At 41.9% G+C, this 20,908-nt stretch overlaps 1 protein-coding gene across 7 annotated transcripts in view; it reads left to right on the top strand.

Moving 5' to 3' along the window:
* The window catches only part of celf5a (cugbp, Elav-like family member 5a), a 654,186-nt gene that overhangs the window by 609,756 nt on the left and 23,522 nt on the right, over positions 1–20,908 (top strand). For 4 of the 7 annotated variants that reach the window (XM_039766812.1, XM_039766810.1, XM_039766811.1 and 1 more), the window contains exons 8-9: positions 18,154–18,318; positions 19,024–19,086. In XM_039766812.1, the coding sequence (XP_039622746.1) occupies positions 18,154–18,318; positions 19,024–19,086 (228 nt within the window). The remainder of the gene's footprint in view (positions 1–18,153; positions 18,319–19,023; positions 19,087–20,908) is intronic. The other 3 variants (XM_039766815.1, XM_039766814.1, XM_039766813.1) reach the window with 1 other exon arrangement.

Genomic DNA, 20,908 nt, shown 5'->3' with positions numbered 1-20,908 from the left:
GGAACTCTGCTACATTTGTCTCAGGGCCTTCAAATTCGTTCATGATTGTGGATGTGATTCTGGCCATTACTGTCACATGTACAGAGTATAGTGAAGTTCTTACTTGCACGTGCTAATTACTACGTACGTACTACATAAGGGAGCAAGGTACTGGAGCCAGAAATGACCAAGGTGAGAGAAAGAACGTGAACCAGAGAGATTTTCGTGCATGGGATGAAATATACTGCTCAAAAGAATTAAAGGAACACTTTTTAATCAGAGTATAGCATACAGTCAATGAAACTTATGGGATATTAATCTGGTCAGTTAAGTAGCAGAGGGGGTTGTTAATCAGTTTCAGCTGCTGTGGTGTTAATGAAATTAACAACAGATGCACTAGAGGGGCAACAATGAGATGACCCCCAAAACAGGAATGGTTTAACAGGTGGAGGCCACTGACATTTTTCCCTCCTCATCTTTTCTGACTGTTTCTTCACTAGTTTTGCATTTGGCTACAGTCAGTGACACTACTGGTAGCATGAGGCGATACCTGGACCCTACAGAGGTTGCACAGGCAGTCCAACTTCTCCAGGATGGCACATCAATACGTGTCATTGCCAGAAGGTTTGCTGTGTCTCCCTGCACAGTCTCAAGGGCATGGAGGAGATTCTAGGAGACAAGCAGTTACTCTAGGAGAGCTGGAGAGGGCCATAGAAGGTCCATAACCCATCAGCAGGACCAGTATCTGCTCCTTTGGGCAAGGAGGAACAGGATGAGCACTGCCAGAGCCCTACAAAATGACCTCCAGCAGGCCACTGGTGTGAATGTGTCTGACCAAACAACCAGAAAGACTTCATGAGGGTGACCCAAGGGCCCCATGTCCTCTAATGGGCCCTGAGCTCACTGCCCAGCAGCATGCAGCTCGATTGGCATTCGCCATAGAATACCAGAATTGGCAGATGCACCACTGGTGCCCTGTGCTTTTTACAGATGAGAGCAGGTTCACCCTGAGCACGTGACAGAAGTGAAAGGGTCTGCAGAAGCCATGGAGAACATTATGCTGCCTGTAACATCATTCAGCATGAGCAGTTTGGTGGTGGGTTAATGATTGTCTGGGGAGGCATATCCATGGAGGGTCACACAGACCGCTACAGGCTTGACAAAGGCACCTTGGCTGCCATTAGGTATCAGGATGAAATCCTTGGACCCATTGTCAGACCCTATGCTGGTACAGTGGCTCCTGGTGCACGACAATTCCTGGCCTCATGTGGTGAGAGTATGCAGGCAGTTCCTGGAGGATGAAGAAATTGATACCATTGACTGGGCACCACACTTTCCTGACCTAAATCCAATAGAACACCTCTGGGACATTATGTTTTGGTCCATCCAATGCCACCAGGTTGCACCTCAGACTGTCCAGGAGCTCAGTGATGCCCTGGTCCAGATCTGGGAGGAGATCCCCCACAACACCATCTGTCATCTCATTAGAAGCATGCACCGATGTTGTCAGGCATGTATACAAGAACACAGGGGCCATACAAAGTGCTGCGTACAATTTTGAGTTGCTGCAATTAAATTTTGGCAAAATGGACTAGCCTGCCACATAATTTTTTCACTCTGATTTTTGGGGCGTCTTTGAATTCAGGGCTCTGTAGGTTGATCATTTTCATTTCCATCAAACGATGTGGCATCCTTTCGTTCCTAACACATTACCCAGTCTATATCAGTATAGATATCCAGGAGGATTTCTTTTTCCGATTGAGATCTGATGTGTTTTCAAAGTGTTCCTTTAATTTTTTTGAGCAGTTTAGTTTAAGATGGTGAACAAAAGGACAGAGGATTGAAACCAACACGGTGCACAGCTATGGATTGTTTTCTACTTGCTTGTTTCATACTTCACGTTTTTCTGGTGATTATCTCTCACTTTTGCTTAGAAAATACAATATGTTTTACATCTCTATGTGTATAAAATCCAACGTCTGTCTGTCTGTCTGCTTTTCACAAGAGAACAAATTTATTGAATTAGATCGTTTTTTTTTTCTATAATTTACTTGAATATTCTGTTTGATTTTTTTGATTCATCACATTAGGTATCATAGTTTGCTTGTGGTATCAATTTATTTGCGTGAATCTGAAAGAGACGCAGCAGGGTGGGACCCTCCACACTGTCGCGATAGCTTCAGAGTATATCTTACACCCGCTTAGCTAGCGAACGAGAGAAATAATTAACGGATTTAGATCAGGTTTTTTTTTCCAGAATTTGCTTGAACATTCCTGTTGATTTTGCGACTTCTCTCATCACGCTAAGTATCATAGTTCGCTTGTGGTACCAATTTATTTGTGCGAATCTAAGAGAGATGCAGTGGGGCGGGACCCTCCTCACTCACGTACCAGTCTCGGGGCGTATCTTACAGCCACTTAGCTAGTGCACGAGAGATCTACTTAATGGATTTAGATCTGGTCTTTTTCCCAAATTTGCTTGAACATCTCAGTTGATTGGGACTTCTCTAGTCCAGCTAAGAATCATAGTTCACCTGCAGGAGCAATATATTCATGCTAATCCGAGACTGAGGCTGCGGGCCGAGGGGACAGGGAAGCGTGACATCAGGAGTGGGGAGCCAGGCAGGACCATCCTCACTGTCCTGTTTCACTTCTACGTGGGCGAAGCCAAGGGGGACGGCTAGTATATAATATATATCTTGTATACACTCATTGAATAAATTATTAAGGATACTACTGTATACAAACACTGGGCAGAGCCCCCTTTTGCTTTTAAAATAACCTCATTTATTCATATCATGGATTTAACAAAATGCTGGAAACATTGCTTTGAGATTCGGGTCCATATTGACATGACTTCATCGAGCAGTGTCTGCAGATTTGACAGCAGCATGTTTGTGCTCCGAATATCCTGTTCGACCCGATCTCAAAGGTGTTCTGTTGGATTCAGATCTGGTGACCAGGAAGGTCATTGACAAACACTGAACTCATTGTCATGTTCATGAAACCAGTTTGAAACAACTTCTACTTTGTGATGTTGTGCATTAGAACACTGAATAGGCCATTAGAAGATAGATAAGTTACTGCCAGAAAGGGATGCACTTAGTCAGCAACAATACACAAATAGGCCATAGCACTCAAGCAATGATTGGTTGGCATGAACATCCCCAAAGTGTGCCATTAAAACATTCCTCACACCATTACACCACTATCACCAACCTGCACTGTTAACACAAGGCACGCTGGGTGCATGGATTCATGCTGTTTGTGTCAAAGTCTGACCCTACCATCAGTTGTGCCTCAGCAGAAATCGAGAATCATCAGACCAGGTGACGGTTTTCCAGTCTTCAGCTTTCCAGTTTCAGTAAGCCTGCACGTAGTGTAACCGCAGTGTTCTTTTCTTGACTGACAGTAGTGGAGTCCAACGTAATTTGCAGCTGTTGCAGCCCACCAGCCTCAAGGTTTGACTTTTGCACATTCTCGTGACGCTTTTCTGGATACCACAGCTATACAGAGTGGCTATCTCAGTTACGTAGCCTTTATTTCAGCTCAAGCCAGTCTGGCCATTCATCTCTGACCTTTCTTATCAACAAGGTGTTTCTGTCACCGAACAGCTGCTCACCAGATTTTTCTGTTTTGTTTTGTTTTTTGCATCATTCTGAGTCTTGAGTACTGTTGTGTGTAAAAATCCCAGAAGTTCAACAGCTATAGAAATACTCAAATCAGCCCCTCTGGTACCAACAATCATGCCACAGTCAAAAATACTGAGATCACATTTTCTCCCCTTGCTAATACATGATAAGCTGATTAGATAATTGAATGGATAAGCAGGTGTACAGATGTTTAATAATTTTCTTCATGAGTGTAAATAGTGTGTGTATATATATATATATATATATATATATATATATATATATATATATATATATATATATATATATATATATATATATATGTATATATATATATAGACGGCTGGCACACCATTCTGCTCCCATCACTGTATATGAACAGAACACATTATAATAATATCTGTCACTAAATACACTATAACCAAAATCAATATGATCTTTTTGGCAGTCTGACACATTGATTACACACACACACACACACACACACACACACACACATCCTGTGGCAGGTCACACTTACATTGGTGGAATGTGCAAGTTGCACAAGGATGGGGATCTGGACAGAAAGTGAAGCCTCTAGTTACAGTGCAGCAGTACTAACCACTGTGCCACCATATATGCTATATGTGTGTATATTTAAATATAGGAGTACCTGCCCAGTGTTTCTCTTCACTTAAAGTAGTGCCAAAGAAATGCAGAACTTTACCATAAAAATGTGTATGTCTTCTTAAAGCACAACTACCTTTAGAAAGAAAGAAAGAACTAAATTTATCCCCAGGGGGAAATGTGACTATTTACAGAAGCTCAATAAATAAACATATGAATATATTATTACAACTGAACTGAACTGAAAGTAATAAAGGTAACCAGATGAAACAATACTACCTAACCACCCTGTTACACCATCCTGAACAGGTTTTTGCCCTGAATTGCTTATGAATTGGCTTCCACCTTTTAAAATCTCTGAAAGTGCTAGTAAGGACTCTCCTGTTTCATCTGCTGTCTCACTCCCAGTATTTAGAAATCTTCTTCTCTTGCCAGTGGCCTTAATTCATCTCCACCGCTTCTCTGGGGTTATTTCTACAGGCCATGCCCCAAAATCAATTCTGGATTCAGAGAAAACCTCATGTCCCACTAGGCCATCTTAAACAGGCTTTAAATCTATGAGTCAGAGTGCCCTCTGGTGGCCACCAAGATAACTGCACCCCTGAGACCTTATATGCCCTTAAAAAGCCAAGTCTACAACGCAGCACAAAGGACATTTGCTTTTTCTAAATGGTCAGCAGTGCCCAACATTTTCCATCTAGAAGTAATTTGGGCACCTGATGGAATTACCCTTTTATTTTTCCATGTAAGTCCTCTGGGCCTATGGCCTTGGCTTTGGGTCTCAGAACCTGGCTACATGGAAACTTAGGGAGGATACAATATGTTTAATAGTAATATCTAGCACATTAAAGACTGTAGCACATATATATCATCATTATATTAATAAGTTTGAATAAAATGAAAATTGTAATTTTAAACATTCAAGCTTACTGATTTCTCAAGCAGAAATGTAAACCTATCTATCTACAGTATATATATAGATAGATATATATCCATCCATTACCCAACCCGCTATATCCTAACTACAGGGTCACGGTGGTCTGCTGGAGCCAATCCCAGCCAACACAGGGTGCAAGGCAGGAAAGAAACCCCGGGCAGGGTCCCAGCCCACCACAGGGCACACATACACACCCACACACCAAGCACACACTAGGGACAATTTAGGATTGCCAATCCACCTAACCTGCATGTCTTTGGACCATGGGAGGAAACCCACGCAGGCACAGGGAGAACATGCAAACTCCACGCAGGGCGGACCCAGGAAGCAAACCTGAGTCTCCTTACTCCCACTGCGCCACCCCATATATACTGTATATATATATATATATATATATATATATATATATATATATATATATATATATATATATATATATATATATATATATAATGATTAAATTGTTTTGTCTTTCTGTGCATCCATTGTGCTAATCTTATTCACATTCTGTCTATTTGGTGCATAAGTCCATGTGAACAGTAATTTGATTGAATGGACATGCAGTGCTGGGTAGCCTTATAAACCTAGTAGGCCTTGAAAGTGCTGCCAATTTCACTATAGCTGGGAGATGAGCGGGTGCTGCAGTTGCTCATGAGCTTTGCTTATAAAAATCACTTTTCTGCCTCTAGCCATGTTCAGTTCATGTTAGCTGTAATATAGAGGCGCATAACTAGAGCCCCCAAAAGTAATACAAGATGATCGAATTTTTATGGCCTCTGTGGTATTATAAAGATGCTATACACATTAAATTGAGGTTGTTGGATTCATTTTTCTTATGTTTCTCCATGTTTAATTCAAAACACAAGGCAGAATGGCTCAGCAAATATGAGACATACAAGTAATTTACACTTTAGGAGGCCTGTAATGTGGCATAGTGGTGAGCTGTAAGTGGACTCTGGTGGACACCTCTGCGTGACTGGTTTCTAGTGGACAGGGCACTATATGTATGGATTGTGTACGCTCTCAGTGGCTGAAGAAAACAAAGGTTGAAGTCCCTATCATCCTACCACATCTCTTGACAGGAAATCACGCCTTTCTCTCACTTCCAATCTTTTTCACTCACTTTATCTCCCAGACACTTGCTTTTCTTTCTTTCTTTCTTTCTTTGACCATATGAGATTTTAAACTCATCTCTTAGCTCCACATTCACTGCAGGTCTGATTGGAAGTAGTCTTTAAGTGCCAGCAAAGGAAGACTTCCAGGGCCATTTCCAGGTTCACCGTCAGGGTCAGGATCATCCTTACTAACTGTCCTCTTAGAATTCTCTAGCAGTCGTCAGTTTCAGCTCACATTTATAGTAACAGGTATCCTCCCTGGTCCTTCTCAGAAGTGCATTATGTCAACAGCCATTTCAGCTCTCACCTGCATACACGGTAAGAAACCAAATCAATGTGGGTCATGTTCAGGTATTTTAGGATTAGAGACTGAATGGACTCAGATTAATGATTTGCATTATCGCACCCACTTTGATGTTCCATTCCTGCCTAATGCAAGAAGGTTGCATTCTGACCTCCAATGACAGACCCTTGATGCCTTGATGTCAATTAGGGCCCGTGGCTGGACGTGTAATGTCTTCAAAATGTGCTGTTCAGCTCTAAAACATTGCTTTAGGTGATAAGTGCATGTGTATATGTAAAGAAATATAAGGATGCCAGGCATACATAAATAAACAAATATCTATTTTTGATTATAATATACAGTGCACCCAGAAAGTATTCACAGCGCATCACTTTTTCCACATTTTGTTATGTGACAGCCTTATTCCAAAATGGATTAAATTCATTTTTTTCCTCAGAATTCTACACACAACACCCCATAATGACAACGTGAAAAAAGTTTACATGAGGTTTTTTGCAAATTTATTAAAAATATAAAAATTGAGAAAGCACATGTACATAAGTATTCACAGCCTTTTCCATTAAGCTCCAAATTGAGCTCAGGTGCATCCTGTTTCCCCTGATCATCCTTGAGATATTTCTGCAGCTTAACTGGAGTCCACCTGTGGTAAATTCAGTTGATTGGACATGATTTGGAAAGGCACACACTTGTCTATAGAAGGTCCCACAGTTGACAGTTCATGTCAGAGCACAAACCAAGCATGAAGTCAAAGGAATTGTCTGTAGACCTCTGAGACAGGAATGTCTCGAGGCACAAATCTGGGGAAGGTTACAGAAAAATTTCTGCTGCTTTGAAGGTCCCAATGACCACAGTGGCCTCCATCATCCATAAGTGGAAGAAGTTCGAAACCACCAGGACTCTTCCTAGAGCTGGCCGGCCATCTAAACTGAGTGATCGGGGGAGAAGGGCCTTAGTCAGGGAGGTGACCAAGAACCCGATGGTCACTCTGTCAGAGCTCCAGAGGTCCTCTGTGGAGAGAGGAAAACCTTCCAGAAGGACAACCATCTCTGCAGCAATCCACCAATCAGGCCTGTATGGTAGAGTGGCCAGACAGAAGCCACTCCTTAGTAAAAGGCACATGGCAGCCCACCTGGAGTTTGCCAAAAGGCACCTGAAGGACTCTCAGACCATGAGAAACAAAATTCTCTGGTCTGATGAGACAAAGATTGAACTCTTTGGTGTGAATGCCAGGCGTCATGTTTGGAGGAAACCAGGCACCGCTCATCACCAGGCCAATACCATTCCTACAGTGAAGCATGGTGGTGGCAGCATCATGCTGTGGGATGTTTTTCAGCAGCAGGAACTGGGAGACTAGTCAGGATAAAGGGAAAGATGACTGCAGCAATGTACAGAGACATCCTGGATGAAAACCTGCTCCAGAGAGCTCTTGACCTCAGACTGGGGCGACGGTTCATCTTTTAGCTGGACAACGACACTAAGCACACAGCCAAGATATCAAAGGAGTGGCTTCAGGACAACTCTGTGAATGTCCTTGAGTGGCCCAGCCAAAGCCCAGACTTGAATCCGATTGAACATCTCTGGAGAGATCTTAAAATGGCTGTGCACCGATGCTTCCCATCCAACCTGATGGAGCTTGAGAGGTGCTGCAAAGAGGAATGGGCGAAACTGGCCAAGGATAGGTGTGCCAATCTTGTGGCATCATATTCAAAAAGACTTGAGGCTGTAATTGCTGCCAAAGGTGCATCGACAAAGTATTGAGCAAAGGCTGTGAATACTTATGTACATGTGATTTCTCAGTTTTCTTATTTTTAATAAATTTGCAAAAAACTCAAATAAACTTTTTTCACGTTGTCATTATGGGGTGTTGTGTGTAGAATTCTGAGGAAAAAAATGAATTTAATCCATTTTGGAATAAGGCTGTAACATAACAAAATGTGGAGAAAGTGATGCACTGTGAGTACTTTCCGGATGCACTGTAATATTAAATATCAAGTACTCTCATGTTAAATACACTGTAATGAATATGAAAAAATCTAAGACGCACATGCCTTTATTCTTGAATTTTTCTATTCTTGTACAATGCAATGTGAGCCTTCACAAGACATGGACTATGCAGCACTCTGTGTATTTGTTTGGCAGGTCTCTGTCAATCAGACATCCAGTCCCATCCATCTTCGGGGTAATCAGCTGGCTATTACAATGCTATGCTATTTCCATGAAACAATGTCACAATTTAATATCTAAAACTGCCCTTATGTTACATATACAGTGATTATTTGTGAGAGTCAATGTCAGAGACCTGAGTCTTTGTTGGTTGCAGAAGGGGTCTGCCACTCTAGGTATGCTGCATTTGCTGATCATTTCTTAAGAATCTATTATGGGAATACAAAGTCACCAGACTTAACAAGACAAGCTTTAAAGTGTAACACTGCATGACAGCAATATTTAACAAGAGAGTATTGGGGATATTAGTAAGTTAAACGCATACGCAATTCAACTATAATGTTAAAAGAATTAAAGGAACCCTTTTTAATGAGAGTATAGCATCAGGTCAATGAAACGTCTGGACTATTGATCTGGCCAGTTAAGTGGCAGAGGGGGTTGCTAATCAGTTTCAGCTGCTTTGGTGTTAATGAAATTAATAACTGAGGGGCAACGATGAGACGACCCCCAAAACAGGAATAGTTTAACAGGTGGGCCACTGACATTTTTCCCTCCTCTGGTACTGGTAGCATGAGGCGATACCTGGACCTTATAGATAGATGTTGCACAGGTAGTCCAACTTCTCCAGGATGGCACATCAATACGTGCCTGTCATTACCAGATGGTTTGCTGTGTCTTCTTAGCACAGTCTCTAGGGCATGGAGGAGATTCCAGGAGACACACAGTTACTCTAGGAGAGCTGGACAGGGCCATAGAAGGTCCTTAACTCATCAGCAGGACCCACCGGTATCTGCTCCTTTGGGCAAGGAGGAACAGGATGAGCACTGCCAGAGCCTACAAAATGACCTCCAACAGGCCACTGGTGTGAATGTGTCTGACCAAACAATCAGAAACAGACTTCATGAGGGCGGCCTGAGGGCCCGATGTTCTCTAGTGGGCCCTGTGCTCACTGCCCAGCACCATGGAGTTCGATTGGCATAGAAATCCAGAATTGGCAGGTCCACCACTGGCACCCTGTGCTTTTCACAGATGAGAGCAGGTTCACCCTGAGTACATGTGACAGACGTAAAAGGGTCTGGAGAAGCCATGGAGAACATTATGCTGCCTGTAACATTGTTCAGCATAACCAGTTTGGTGGTGGGTCAATGATGGTCTGGGAAGGCATATCCATAGAGGGACGCACAGACCTCTACAGGCTAGACAACAGCACCTTGACTGCGATTAGGTATCGGGATGAAATCCTTGGACCCATTGTCAGACCCTATGCTGGTGCAGTAGGTCCTGGGTTCCTCCTGGTGCACGACAGTGCCCGGCCTCATGTGGTGAGAGTATGCAGGCAGTTCCTGGAGGATGAAGGAATTGATACCATTGACTGGCCCCCACACTCACTCATCTGACCTAAATCCAATAGAACACCTCTGGGACATTATGTTTTGGTCCATCCAACGCTGACAGGTTGCACCTCAGACTGTCCAGGAACTCAGTGATTCCCTGGTCCAGATCTGGGAGGAGATCCCCGAGGACATCATCTATCGTCTCATTAGGACGTTGTCAGGCATGCATACAAGCACATAATACAAACTACTGAATATGATTTGGAGTTGCTGCAATGAACTTTCGGCAAAATGGACTTGCCTACCACATCATTTTTTCACTTTGATTTTCGGGGTGTCTTTGAATTCAGCCCTCTGTAGGTCGATCATTTTCATTTTTCATCAAACGATGTGGCATCCGTTCGTTCCAAACACATTACCCAGTCCATATCAGTAGAGATATCCAGCGGGATTTTTTTCCCCATAGAGATCTGATGTGTTTTCAAAGTGTTCCTTTAATTTTTTTGAGCAGTTTAGTTTTAAGAAGATTTCCACAATAATACAAATAGAGAAATGATACATTATATTTCATTACTGAAGTCAAACATTTGCTGTTTATTAAACACATATATATTTATTATATTTGACTTTTTTAGTGAAATGCAGCCACGTTTAATTATTTATGCTCATCCTTATCTGCCTCTAAATTCCCACATAATCTTTTGCCAAGACTTTCCACTTCATACCTCCTGCCAGAAGCCCATGAATGACAAAACTGGTCTTGTGGCTACAGCGGCCACAGAGGGGTGTGCAGCCAGAGTCTATCGCCTAATGCTGCTCAGGTACATATTGGATAACTACGGTCCTAAAGTTAAGTTAATTGGATTGGTTAAACAAATAAATGGACAAATACAGAGTGACACAGAAAAACGGGAACTTTTGAAATGCGTAGTGGCAGCCATTTACAGTTGGCAGCACTACAGAACCTTGAGCTGTAACAATCTCGCCATTTAGTAATTTAGTAATCATTTGCAAGGCAATCAATGGCATCTGTGCGAGAATTGTTCAGTAACCGTGTCATCTCAAGATTCGGTGACATTCCCTGGCCCTCAAGATCACCAGATTTGTCCGTTTGTGATTTTGTCTTGTGGGGCTACCTTAAGAGTCGGGTCTACACGACTCGACCAAGGACACTGAATGAATTGAAACAAAGAATTCAAGACGTAATTTGTGGTATCCCAGCTGAGATGTTGAAGCGATCAAAGGGGAACCTCAACAGCAGATTGGAAGAATGGATACGTACAGGTGGACGCCATCTACAGGACGTCATTTTCAGACATTGATAATTTGGATTACTGTCTCTTAAAAGGCAAGCTGTAGAGGTTCAATTGCTGTCAATAAATTTTTTTTGTTGGATTTCTTCTATTTTTATTGGGTTTTTCAAAAGTTCCCGTTTTTCCGTGTCACTCTGTATATCTTTGCAGCTAGTTAGAGAGCATTGCAGAGACCATAGATGATATGTAGAGCAGAACCACACGGTATCAACACGTTGCAAATCACACCAGCTGTGACAGAGGAGCGTACATCAGGCTCACATTTAGTGAATATACTAAACATGCCAAGACGCAGAAGGCATTATAAGCCTCCCTTGTTCAAGGTACCGTAGCTACCATCTCGTATCTCAGTCAGATAGCAGGGAGGCTGACAAGTCGGTCACCATGGGAACAGTATACATGTAAAAGCCACAGGCAGGCGGCTGCTTGGGTTTTTTTCGTCAGGAATGACTCCTCAAATGATTTCCATAGACGAAATGTGGCAGAGCCCTGCCCGCCAGTCATCGGCCCCATTGTCACATATGGCAGGGGCTACTCCGTCGCAGCCTGCTGGGCACTGTCACTCCTCCTTTCTCCAAAAAGGCCCGGGCTTCTTTATTCTCCTCAAAATTTGAACCGGTTGTCAGACAACTCCGGTCATACTAGCGGACCAGCTCTTAGAGCAGCTGTTTTATGTCATTAGAAAAGGAACACTTGAAAAGGGACACCTGAACCCTGCATAAAAAAGAAAATAGCCAGAGGGCTACTCGGCAGAGGCCACAGCACAGGCAGACGTCAGTGAGCTCGGATATTAATAAATAACTCTCCAAAAAGGTGAAATGAAGAAAATGGCAGTGGAATCTGGCGCTCATGACGATTTGTGATTGCAATTGACAACTGTAATAAAAAGAGCGCTCTTCAGGCGAGAAAGGCGTAAATGATGTCAATGGAAATGTACACTCTCCTGGCAGCAGATGGCCAGTTGATTAGTGACCTGTCTCCGCAGTGATGCATGGCGACACCCTGTGAAATTATGCTTAGCAGGTGCTGACTGGTGAGGTATCTAAGCAGGCTCTGGGCAGGGTGTGGACCCAGAGCTTTAATCTGAATTATGAGCCTACATCCGACTTCTTTATAAATTTGTTATTTAGGCCAGGAAGAGGTGCATCCAAGAATAGTCTTCTGTGATATTTGTAATGTCCAGCTTCACTTGCTCAGAAAAACATCCAGCTGCCCACATCTGGCTGCTGCATTCTTCCACGTGAACCCTGAAAATCACGAGGACTGATTGAGGACATTTATGTTAGTTAGAATGCCTAGGGGGGGCTGGGTGGTCTCGTGGCCTCAGAACCCCTGCAGATTTTGTTTTTTTCTGCAGCCCTATAGAGTTTTTTTTTTTTGGCCATGGGACCTTACTTTATTCTTTATTAATTAGTATTGCCTAATTTTTATATATTTTTTCTTTCTTCATCTTGTAATGCACTTTGAGCTACATCATTTATAGAAAAATGTGTTATAAAAACTGATATTTTTGTTGTTGCATTTGGTCATACATCACTAATCTTCTAGAATGATGCTGAGTTTAGCGCTGTTACCTCACAACCCCAGGAACCTGGGTTCAAATTCCTACTCAGTTACTGCCTCTGTGGTGTTTGCATGCCTGGCATGGCTCATGAGCAGATTTCAGGTACTCCAGTTTCTGACCCGCTTCCCAAAGTCTTGAACCCTACAATGAGCAAAGTTGATTTTTGGGGTACACTTCAGCTCGCCATTACACTGTGAAGAAAGAGCAAATTTAGAAAAATCAGCGGATCACAAGTGAAATTTTTAAAGGATGATAATAACTAAAAGTTAAAATAATAATCTGTGGACATCTGAGAGAATGACAGGATATGATAAATGAAAAATGTTGGGTGCCCTGTTTAGTTCAAAACCCTACAAAGATCAAGTGCACAATGGTGTGAACATGATAACAAAATACTGCCACTTATAGGCATTTCACATAAAATGCATCAAGCCATAAAGGAGCTCTGTCTGGTTGACTGCTTGGTCAAGAAATGACGCCTTTTATGACCCCAGGATCAGAAAGAGTAGAGTCAGTTGTCCTCACTGGGCAGTTTCCTGGCAGTGCTCCCTCTCGGCCCACAGTGGGATTACAAACCTGGGAAGAACCTGGAGGGTGACCCACTGACGCACATGTGTGACAAGTCATGAATCACAAAACAATCCAAAGTTTCCTATATGAAAGGGATTTAGGTGTCATAGTGGACACATCACAATCAATGTCCAAACAGCGTTCAGAAACCATGTTAGGTTACAGTATATAGCACCATGATGTGTGGAGTGCAAGTCAAAGCAGGTTAATATTCAAGCTTTATGAGGCCTCATCTGGAGTACTGTGTGCAGATTTGATCTCCAGTCTACAAAAAAGACATAGCAGTGCTAGAAAAAGTCCAGAGATGGATGACTAGGTTGATTCCAGAACTGCAGGGATGAGGTATAAGGAAAGATTAAAGGAGATGAGCCTTTAGAGTTTAAGCAAAAGAAGATTAAGAGGTGACATGATTGAAGTCTTTAAAATTATAAATTAGTCCAGTGGATCAAGACTGTTTCTTCAAAATGAGTTCAAGAAGAACATGGGGAACACATCTGGAAACTTGCTTAGGGCATATATCTCAGCAAAGAGGACATTTTTCTTTGCATAGAGAACCATAGGAGAATGGAATAAGTTTCCAAGTAGGGTGGTAGACAGTAGGACTTTAGGGACCTTCAATTAAGTGGAAAGGACTGACGAGCTTTGTTGGGCTGAATGGCCTGTTCTCAACCAAATTGTTCTAATGTTCTCTTGTTCTAATGTCACCATTACCAAATGTCTCCACGATGGACGATATTTACTGCATTAGATCAAGCCTGACGAGGCCTGCCTCACACACTGCTCAGTGCATTGAGGCAAGACTGACTAAAATAACAAAGCAGTGGTCTTAAGTTAGGCTCATCTGAATTTCAGTTTACACCAGCCACCATATAGGTAAATAGTATATTCTGTTAACACACCTATGCCTTAGTATTAACTAAAAGTCACAAAATAGATAAACAGATTAAAAGTCTTTGGAAAACATTTGGTTCATTAAATAGAGCTTCTTGTATGTAAAGTATTAAAAAAAGTCAAATAAAGTGTATTAACTCATTCACTTGCTAACTGTTCAGGGTTCAAATGCTACAGAATGTCTTAGTTACCCAGGCAGGGATAGTCTGATGCACTTTACACATCCATACAGAATGTTTTTGCCTTACCATTAACCAGTTGAGTGTAGTCTTTAATTATAATTCCAGAACATTTTCTGAGCTATGAAGTGTATAGTATTATAAACTAGACAGCTCCTAAACACAAAAGTCCCAAAAATGTTCACTAGATGGGGGAAAACAGTCAAACCCTAGCTAGAAACATAAAAGAGCAGAGAGAGACACTTATACATCCCGCGAGACGAGTCCACGCCCGGGGCTGGAAATAAAGGACAAAGAGTAGATGACAAAGTAGAACGTCGGAAAGAATTCAAAAATGCTTGTGCGGTACACATTCAGAGCAGGTTAGAGATAATAGAAGTACGAAAATTCAAAAGTCTCAAAAAATGATAGTAAAGATTGCATTATCGCAAACAAATGGAAATTATTACTCAGTGAAATAACGTCATAGTGAAAACAGATCAAATATATTTTTCAGATTTAAGCTTTAAGTCGGAGACTTGTAGATCGTCTAATTATTGTTGCCAGCGCGAATGAAAAGATTCCAAAAACTATGAAGTCCTGTGAGACGAGGACTTTTAACATGAGATTCTTTCAAGTCACGCCATACTTACAACTATTTTTAAACAAGACCGTGGTCATCTAACCTCAGTCATGTGATTGCTTTTGTCAGACACACTTCCTGTGCTCTCAGCTCTTAGTCGTGTGAATGCTTTTGGCAGACACACTTCCTGTACTCTCAGCTCTTATAAATTTTATCAGGACAATAATTTTATATGTTCTAGATAACATGTCAACATCTAAGCGAAAAAGAAAGAGCAAGGACAAACATTCGAAAAAGTTTTATTTATTACAGAGAAAGAAACGATATTCACTCACAGGCAGTTATACGTTGTGTTGTCACGATGTAAGTCCAAACACGGAATCAAAATTCAATGCGATCTTGAAGAAAAGTTAATTCCAAATATTGTTTTTACTAAAGTTTTTAAATAAAAGTGAAATTAATGCATAGGCTATGTAACAATTTCAATGAAAATAATCTCTTAAAATTGTATATCTGGTTAACTAAACCTGGGGGTGGGCGAGAAAAGCGAACATAAAAATACTTATTTTTGCAAAAATGAACTGTGGCAAAAATAAGTGACATAAGGCAAAGGAGTTGCCTAAAAAGATAAAGGCAAATAAAGGTTAACAATGCTCAAATACACAAACCCAAAGACTAGTTGAAACACAGCGAACGGGGTAAAAAATTCAGAAATAGTACAAAAACACAAAAATAGTTAAAACCCAACAAACTCACCAATGCCAGCACATTTAATGAACTGTGACTTTTCCTCAGCCTTTATAGGTCTGAGGGCAGTCCCTTGTAGTGATTGACAGGTGACCCCACCTCTTGGAGGACTTCCCACACAACACATGGTACATAGATAGAGATACCTAGATACTGTGAAAAAGGCGCTATATAGCGCCCTTGAACCCTCAGAGATGACTCCAAACAACGGGTAAAAGTCCAATACTTTTTATTTTGACTCACAGTGCACCAAGCACCTTCCACACTACTCATCCAATACTCGACTATAAACACTCCTCCTCGCCCAGACACTTGCTCCTCTACCTCCCAGCTCAGCTCAGTGTCTGGACTGAGGCACCGTCCTTTTATAGCCCCTGACCCGGAGGTATTCCTGTCGCGACAGTCCATAGTTCCTTACTCCTTCCGGGTCAGGGCAATCAGTCCTTTTCTTTAACCCGGGAGCACGTTGTTAGTTCCTGTCACGTGACCATGACGTACTCCCGGGTCATAGGGTATGAAAGAGCCCATAAGCCCCCCCACAGCGACTCCTGATGGCCCCCAAGGTATCCAGCAGGGTTGTGTAAAAATACTACAAGGTCCATAATGCCCTGCTGGACCTCGGGGCATGATCCTGCTGTCGGGAGAGCTCCTCCTGGCGGCCTGGGGGTGCGGACCGGCATGGAAAGCCGGCAATCCTCCACAATACATAGAAATGAAATAATCCACACAGACATAAAAAAGAAAAAAAAATAGTGACAAGATTGACTAAGCTGATTCCAGGATGGAGAGGTATGAGCTATGAAAAGAGAGGAGTTGAAAATTTACAGTTAAAGCAAACGGAGAATAAGAGGTGACATGATTGAAATTTTTAAATTTATGAATGGAATTGGCACAGTGGATCCAGGCTGTTAAGGAAGTACACAGGGACACAGTTAGAAACTTCTTAAGGGTAAATTTTGCACAAACCATGGACACATGCAATAAATGACCAAGTAGTGTGGTGGAGAGTAGAAATTTATGGACCTTCATTTTTCAAATGTCCTGATGTTCTCGCTTGCACCTCATGGCAAAGTTTCTATCTTATCTGCTTTTGAAGCTTGTGACTTAATATTTTTAAGCCGACATTTGATATGTATTGTCCAACCTTGATGGCATGGTGTATGATTTTGCTGAACTTGGTACTTTTCTCATGCTTGCTGTGAATGTAATACCACTCAGAGGGGCCATCACCTTCTTAACTGGTGGAAACTGGTTTCTTTTGTTTTTAATGATCTTCCCCTATGTAACTATACAACATGCTGCTGGCACAGTCTTGACTCAAAGCCAAACACTGTGATCATATTATCCTCCAATTCATTTGTCTCCACTGGCTTTCTTTCTGATATTGAATCATCATCATTCTTCTGCTGTTGACTCATAAAAGTGTTTACTCCAACGCTCCTGAATAATCCTACAGACTGTTCTCTGTGTATAAACTTGCTAGACACTGGAGATCTGAATGCAGGCCTTCCTACATTCTTAAAAATATTAGATCTATAATGGCATTTTACTGTGTTATGTGGTTCGTCATTGAACCATTGCTTCAAAAAGAAAGGTTTCTTTACTTATGAAACTGGTTCTCTGGACTTATATGTGAGCATAACATAAAGTATATCTTTAATATGTAGTGCAAAACTGACAGGACTCTAATAGATCAAGAAACCCTGAACTCATCCTGTGTTACTGTATGCAACAAGAGTACATTAAAAATCAGGAACCCACTGGTGTTTTATAGATCTGTTACCATCTCTTCATGATCAAGCAAGTAATGGTCCTTTCTAGAATCTTCATGTGGATGGTTCTCCTATGGCATCGCTCTGACGAGCCACTTTGGCACCTTTATTTTTAAGAGTGAACTACAACAAAAACTACTACCAATAAGTCTTGGTAAATGCTTGTCCAGTATTTTGCTCCAATTCTTTGGAACTTTGGCCCACCATCTGTTTCTGAGTGTCCTTCTGTCTAGGCATTCAACACCAGACTAAATGAAAGCCCCGACAAGTACACATTTCAACAAACCCTTCTATTCTTTAAAATGTTCTGCCCTATAATAGGAAAGTTTGCAGTTTCATAGACTTGATGCTATTTGGAGGTATTGTGGTGGGTATGTGGTCTAAGGCTTTCTTGGTGGGTATGCTCTGAATAATAAAAAAATGTTTGTAGATGATCCAGAATGGAGTGTTCATTGCACTAGTTGGCATTGTTTAATAATAAGCAGTATTTGATTTCACCCAAGGCCTGAGCTCTCCACCAGCGATTGCCACTTCTGCAGTTCCCAGCATTGTCACTCCCATTGTAAACGGCTTTACTGGAATCCCTCACCAGCCTAATGGTCATCCTGCAGTGGAGGCGGTCTACACTAATGGTCTTCCACCATACTCAGGTAAGCACAGCCAGAGTCAGTTTTGGGTCAGGTCAGCATATTAAAGTGTGGTCAGACATCCTCAAGCAAGTCAAGTGTCCCCTTTCCAATATGGAATAGAGATATTTTTTAGTTATTGGATCCTATCTACAGTGCTGGAAAGCTTCACAAATGGTGGAGGCTTGGACTAAGCAAGGCCTTCTAGTATAAAGTGAACTAAATCGGGCTTGGTTGCACTCTCAAGCCACAGAAGGCTAGAAAATATGTGAGGGTTCCTTATGCAAGCAGAGCCCCACAGAACTTTACTAACTGGATTACAGTGGCTTTTCGCCCTACCCAGCCACCCCCACTTTTTATTATCATTTCATTACCTGTAATCCAATCACAGATGCACCATTTTCTGCCTAAGGGAGCTGTCTATGGTGCTGAAGCGTGCCTGAGACAACCATTCCTCCAACCCCATTTGTCACAAATTAATCTTATTTGCATTCTGGTGAGATGTGGGAAGCAGAGGGGACGCTGCAGAGATGTGAGAGCAGAGAGCTTAGTGTTAGAGTTCTACAGAGAATGGGCCTTGAGATCATCAAGTGTTTCTGAAATGTTAAACTTTGTGAATGGATGAGGGGCTATGCTGGATTGTTTTTCCTGGTTATTCTCTTGTCTGAACTTTCTGTGTCTGTCTGTTTGTTTGTTTGTTTGTTTGTGTCCTTGATTCCTGCGGTGCAGCCCAGAGTCCCACTGCCGCCGATACTCTGCAGCAAGCATTCACAGGAGTGCAACAATACACAGGTGAGCATGTCTTCTCTTCTGCCTCTTTCTTGGCATTCCCACTATCTCTCCCACACAATCTGCCTGCCTTTTTTTCTACTTCCATCTTTGCTGTTTCAATGTCTTTTGGGAGAAAAAGTATTTTTCTGTCTAATAACACTGGGCATAGTGCCATAGAGATGACAGGGAGGTATTCCTCTGTGGTTCCTCAACAAAGCAACACTTGTCCAGGCAGAGGAAGAGGAATCTGTAGCTTCTGTTTATTATGGAAAACTTAACCTTGCTTAATCTAATTCTCTTCTACTTTTCATTGTTGAGGAGCACTACTTTCAACTGGTAAAGTTTAGGGATTATTTGGGTTTGGCTAGAAGGTCCATTATCCTGAGGGAGAGGTTGCCTTCTCAGTGATAACTATCCATCTTCCCATAAATCTATAGGCTAAGATATTAATGGTAGGATATTCCTAGAAAGAGACAATCACATGTCACCTCTGACTGATGCAGGCTGCACTCTTCCTTTCTAAACTTAAATGGGATCAGCTATTGAAGAGTTCAAATTATGGAAAACAAGGGACACAATGGTCAGTGCATGCAAGTGCTCTAAGATGTTGGACTTTTTTGGAAGCTGGCTTCGACAAAGTCTGTTTCCAGGAATCTTACATCTGAGGGAGATGCCAGCTAATCCAGCAACTCAGCTTGGGGTTGCTGAACTTGAGGAGGAGGAGATGGCAAGCCTGCATTGTAGTAAAGAATTGGCAGATCTTGCCCAGGTGTCCTCTAGGAAGATAGAGTGCACCCCCAGTGCTGTACATGACTCCAGGTCAAAGAGGATGAATAGGTGGGCCAAAGTCAGAAGTAAGTGCAAAGCAAGAGGTCGACATTACCGGGGAGATCAACCCTAGAGTTTGAGGCTTCCATCCATTTTCTGGATCTTGCAGAGCTGCTTGATGGTTTTAAAAACTCTAAGGTGGTAGATAAGGATTACCCCAACAGGTAACTTCAAAACCAGTATCTTGAAAGAGATTGAAGTAATGAGAGTGGGGGACTCAACCATTAGGGGGATTGAGACACAGGTTTGATCCAGAGACAGAGAGCCCCATACAGTATGTTGCCTTCTGGGTGCAAAGGCAGGAGACATCCCTGGAAGGGTCTTGGCTGGAACGTTGGTGGATCCACTTGTCATTAACCATGTCAGAACCAGAGCAAATGGCATACATGAGGACATGCTGTCAAATCTGCTATTTAAGAAAATAGAGATGAAGCAGTGACACAATTGGTGCGTTAAAACTATAAAAGGAATTAGTGCTGCAGATGCCAGTTCTGACTTTAAAGTAAATTCTACAACAAGAACAAAACAAAATGATTGGAAACTAGTTAAAGGTAAATTTTACACAAATGTTAAGAAAAGAACATAGAACCCCAGATACATGGAATAAATTACGTAGTATGGTGGAAAGCAGAACTTTAGTGATTTTATCAAGTCTCAACTCCGTGTTATTTTGGACAGTCTAGGTGAGTAAGATGGACGAGCTTGTTGGGTTGAATGGCTTGTTCTTGTTACAATTTTTCTTATGTTCATCCAGGTAATCAGAGTGGGAGGCTGTAATATGTTTACGTGGCGCAGGGGTTCTCAGATTCAGTTCTGGGGACCCTCTATGGCTGCAGTCTTTTGTTCCAACCATATGCACAATAAGTGTGAATAATTGATCTCATTTAATTAGCTGGTCTTTTTTCTCTTCTCTTATTCAACCTTCAGGAAAGCACAATAGTATTATTTTTACATTTATAAAATATTTGGAGGTGTTTCTATATTTTCAATATCTTTCATTGCTTAATTCATTTTG

Source organism: Polypterus senegalus, chromosome 10 (assembly GCF_016835505.1).
Source record: "Polypterus senegalus isolate Bchr_013 chromosome 10, ASM1683550v1, whole genome shotgun sequence".
NCBI classification, from domain to species: Eukaryota; Metazoa; Chordata; class Cladistia; order Polypteriformes; family Polypteridae; genus Polypterus; species Polypterus senegalus.
Note: the sequence above shows the minus strand (reverse complement) of the source record. Positions and strands in the feature narration are given on the sequence as shown.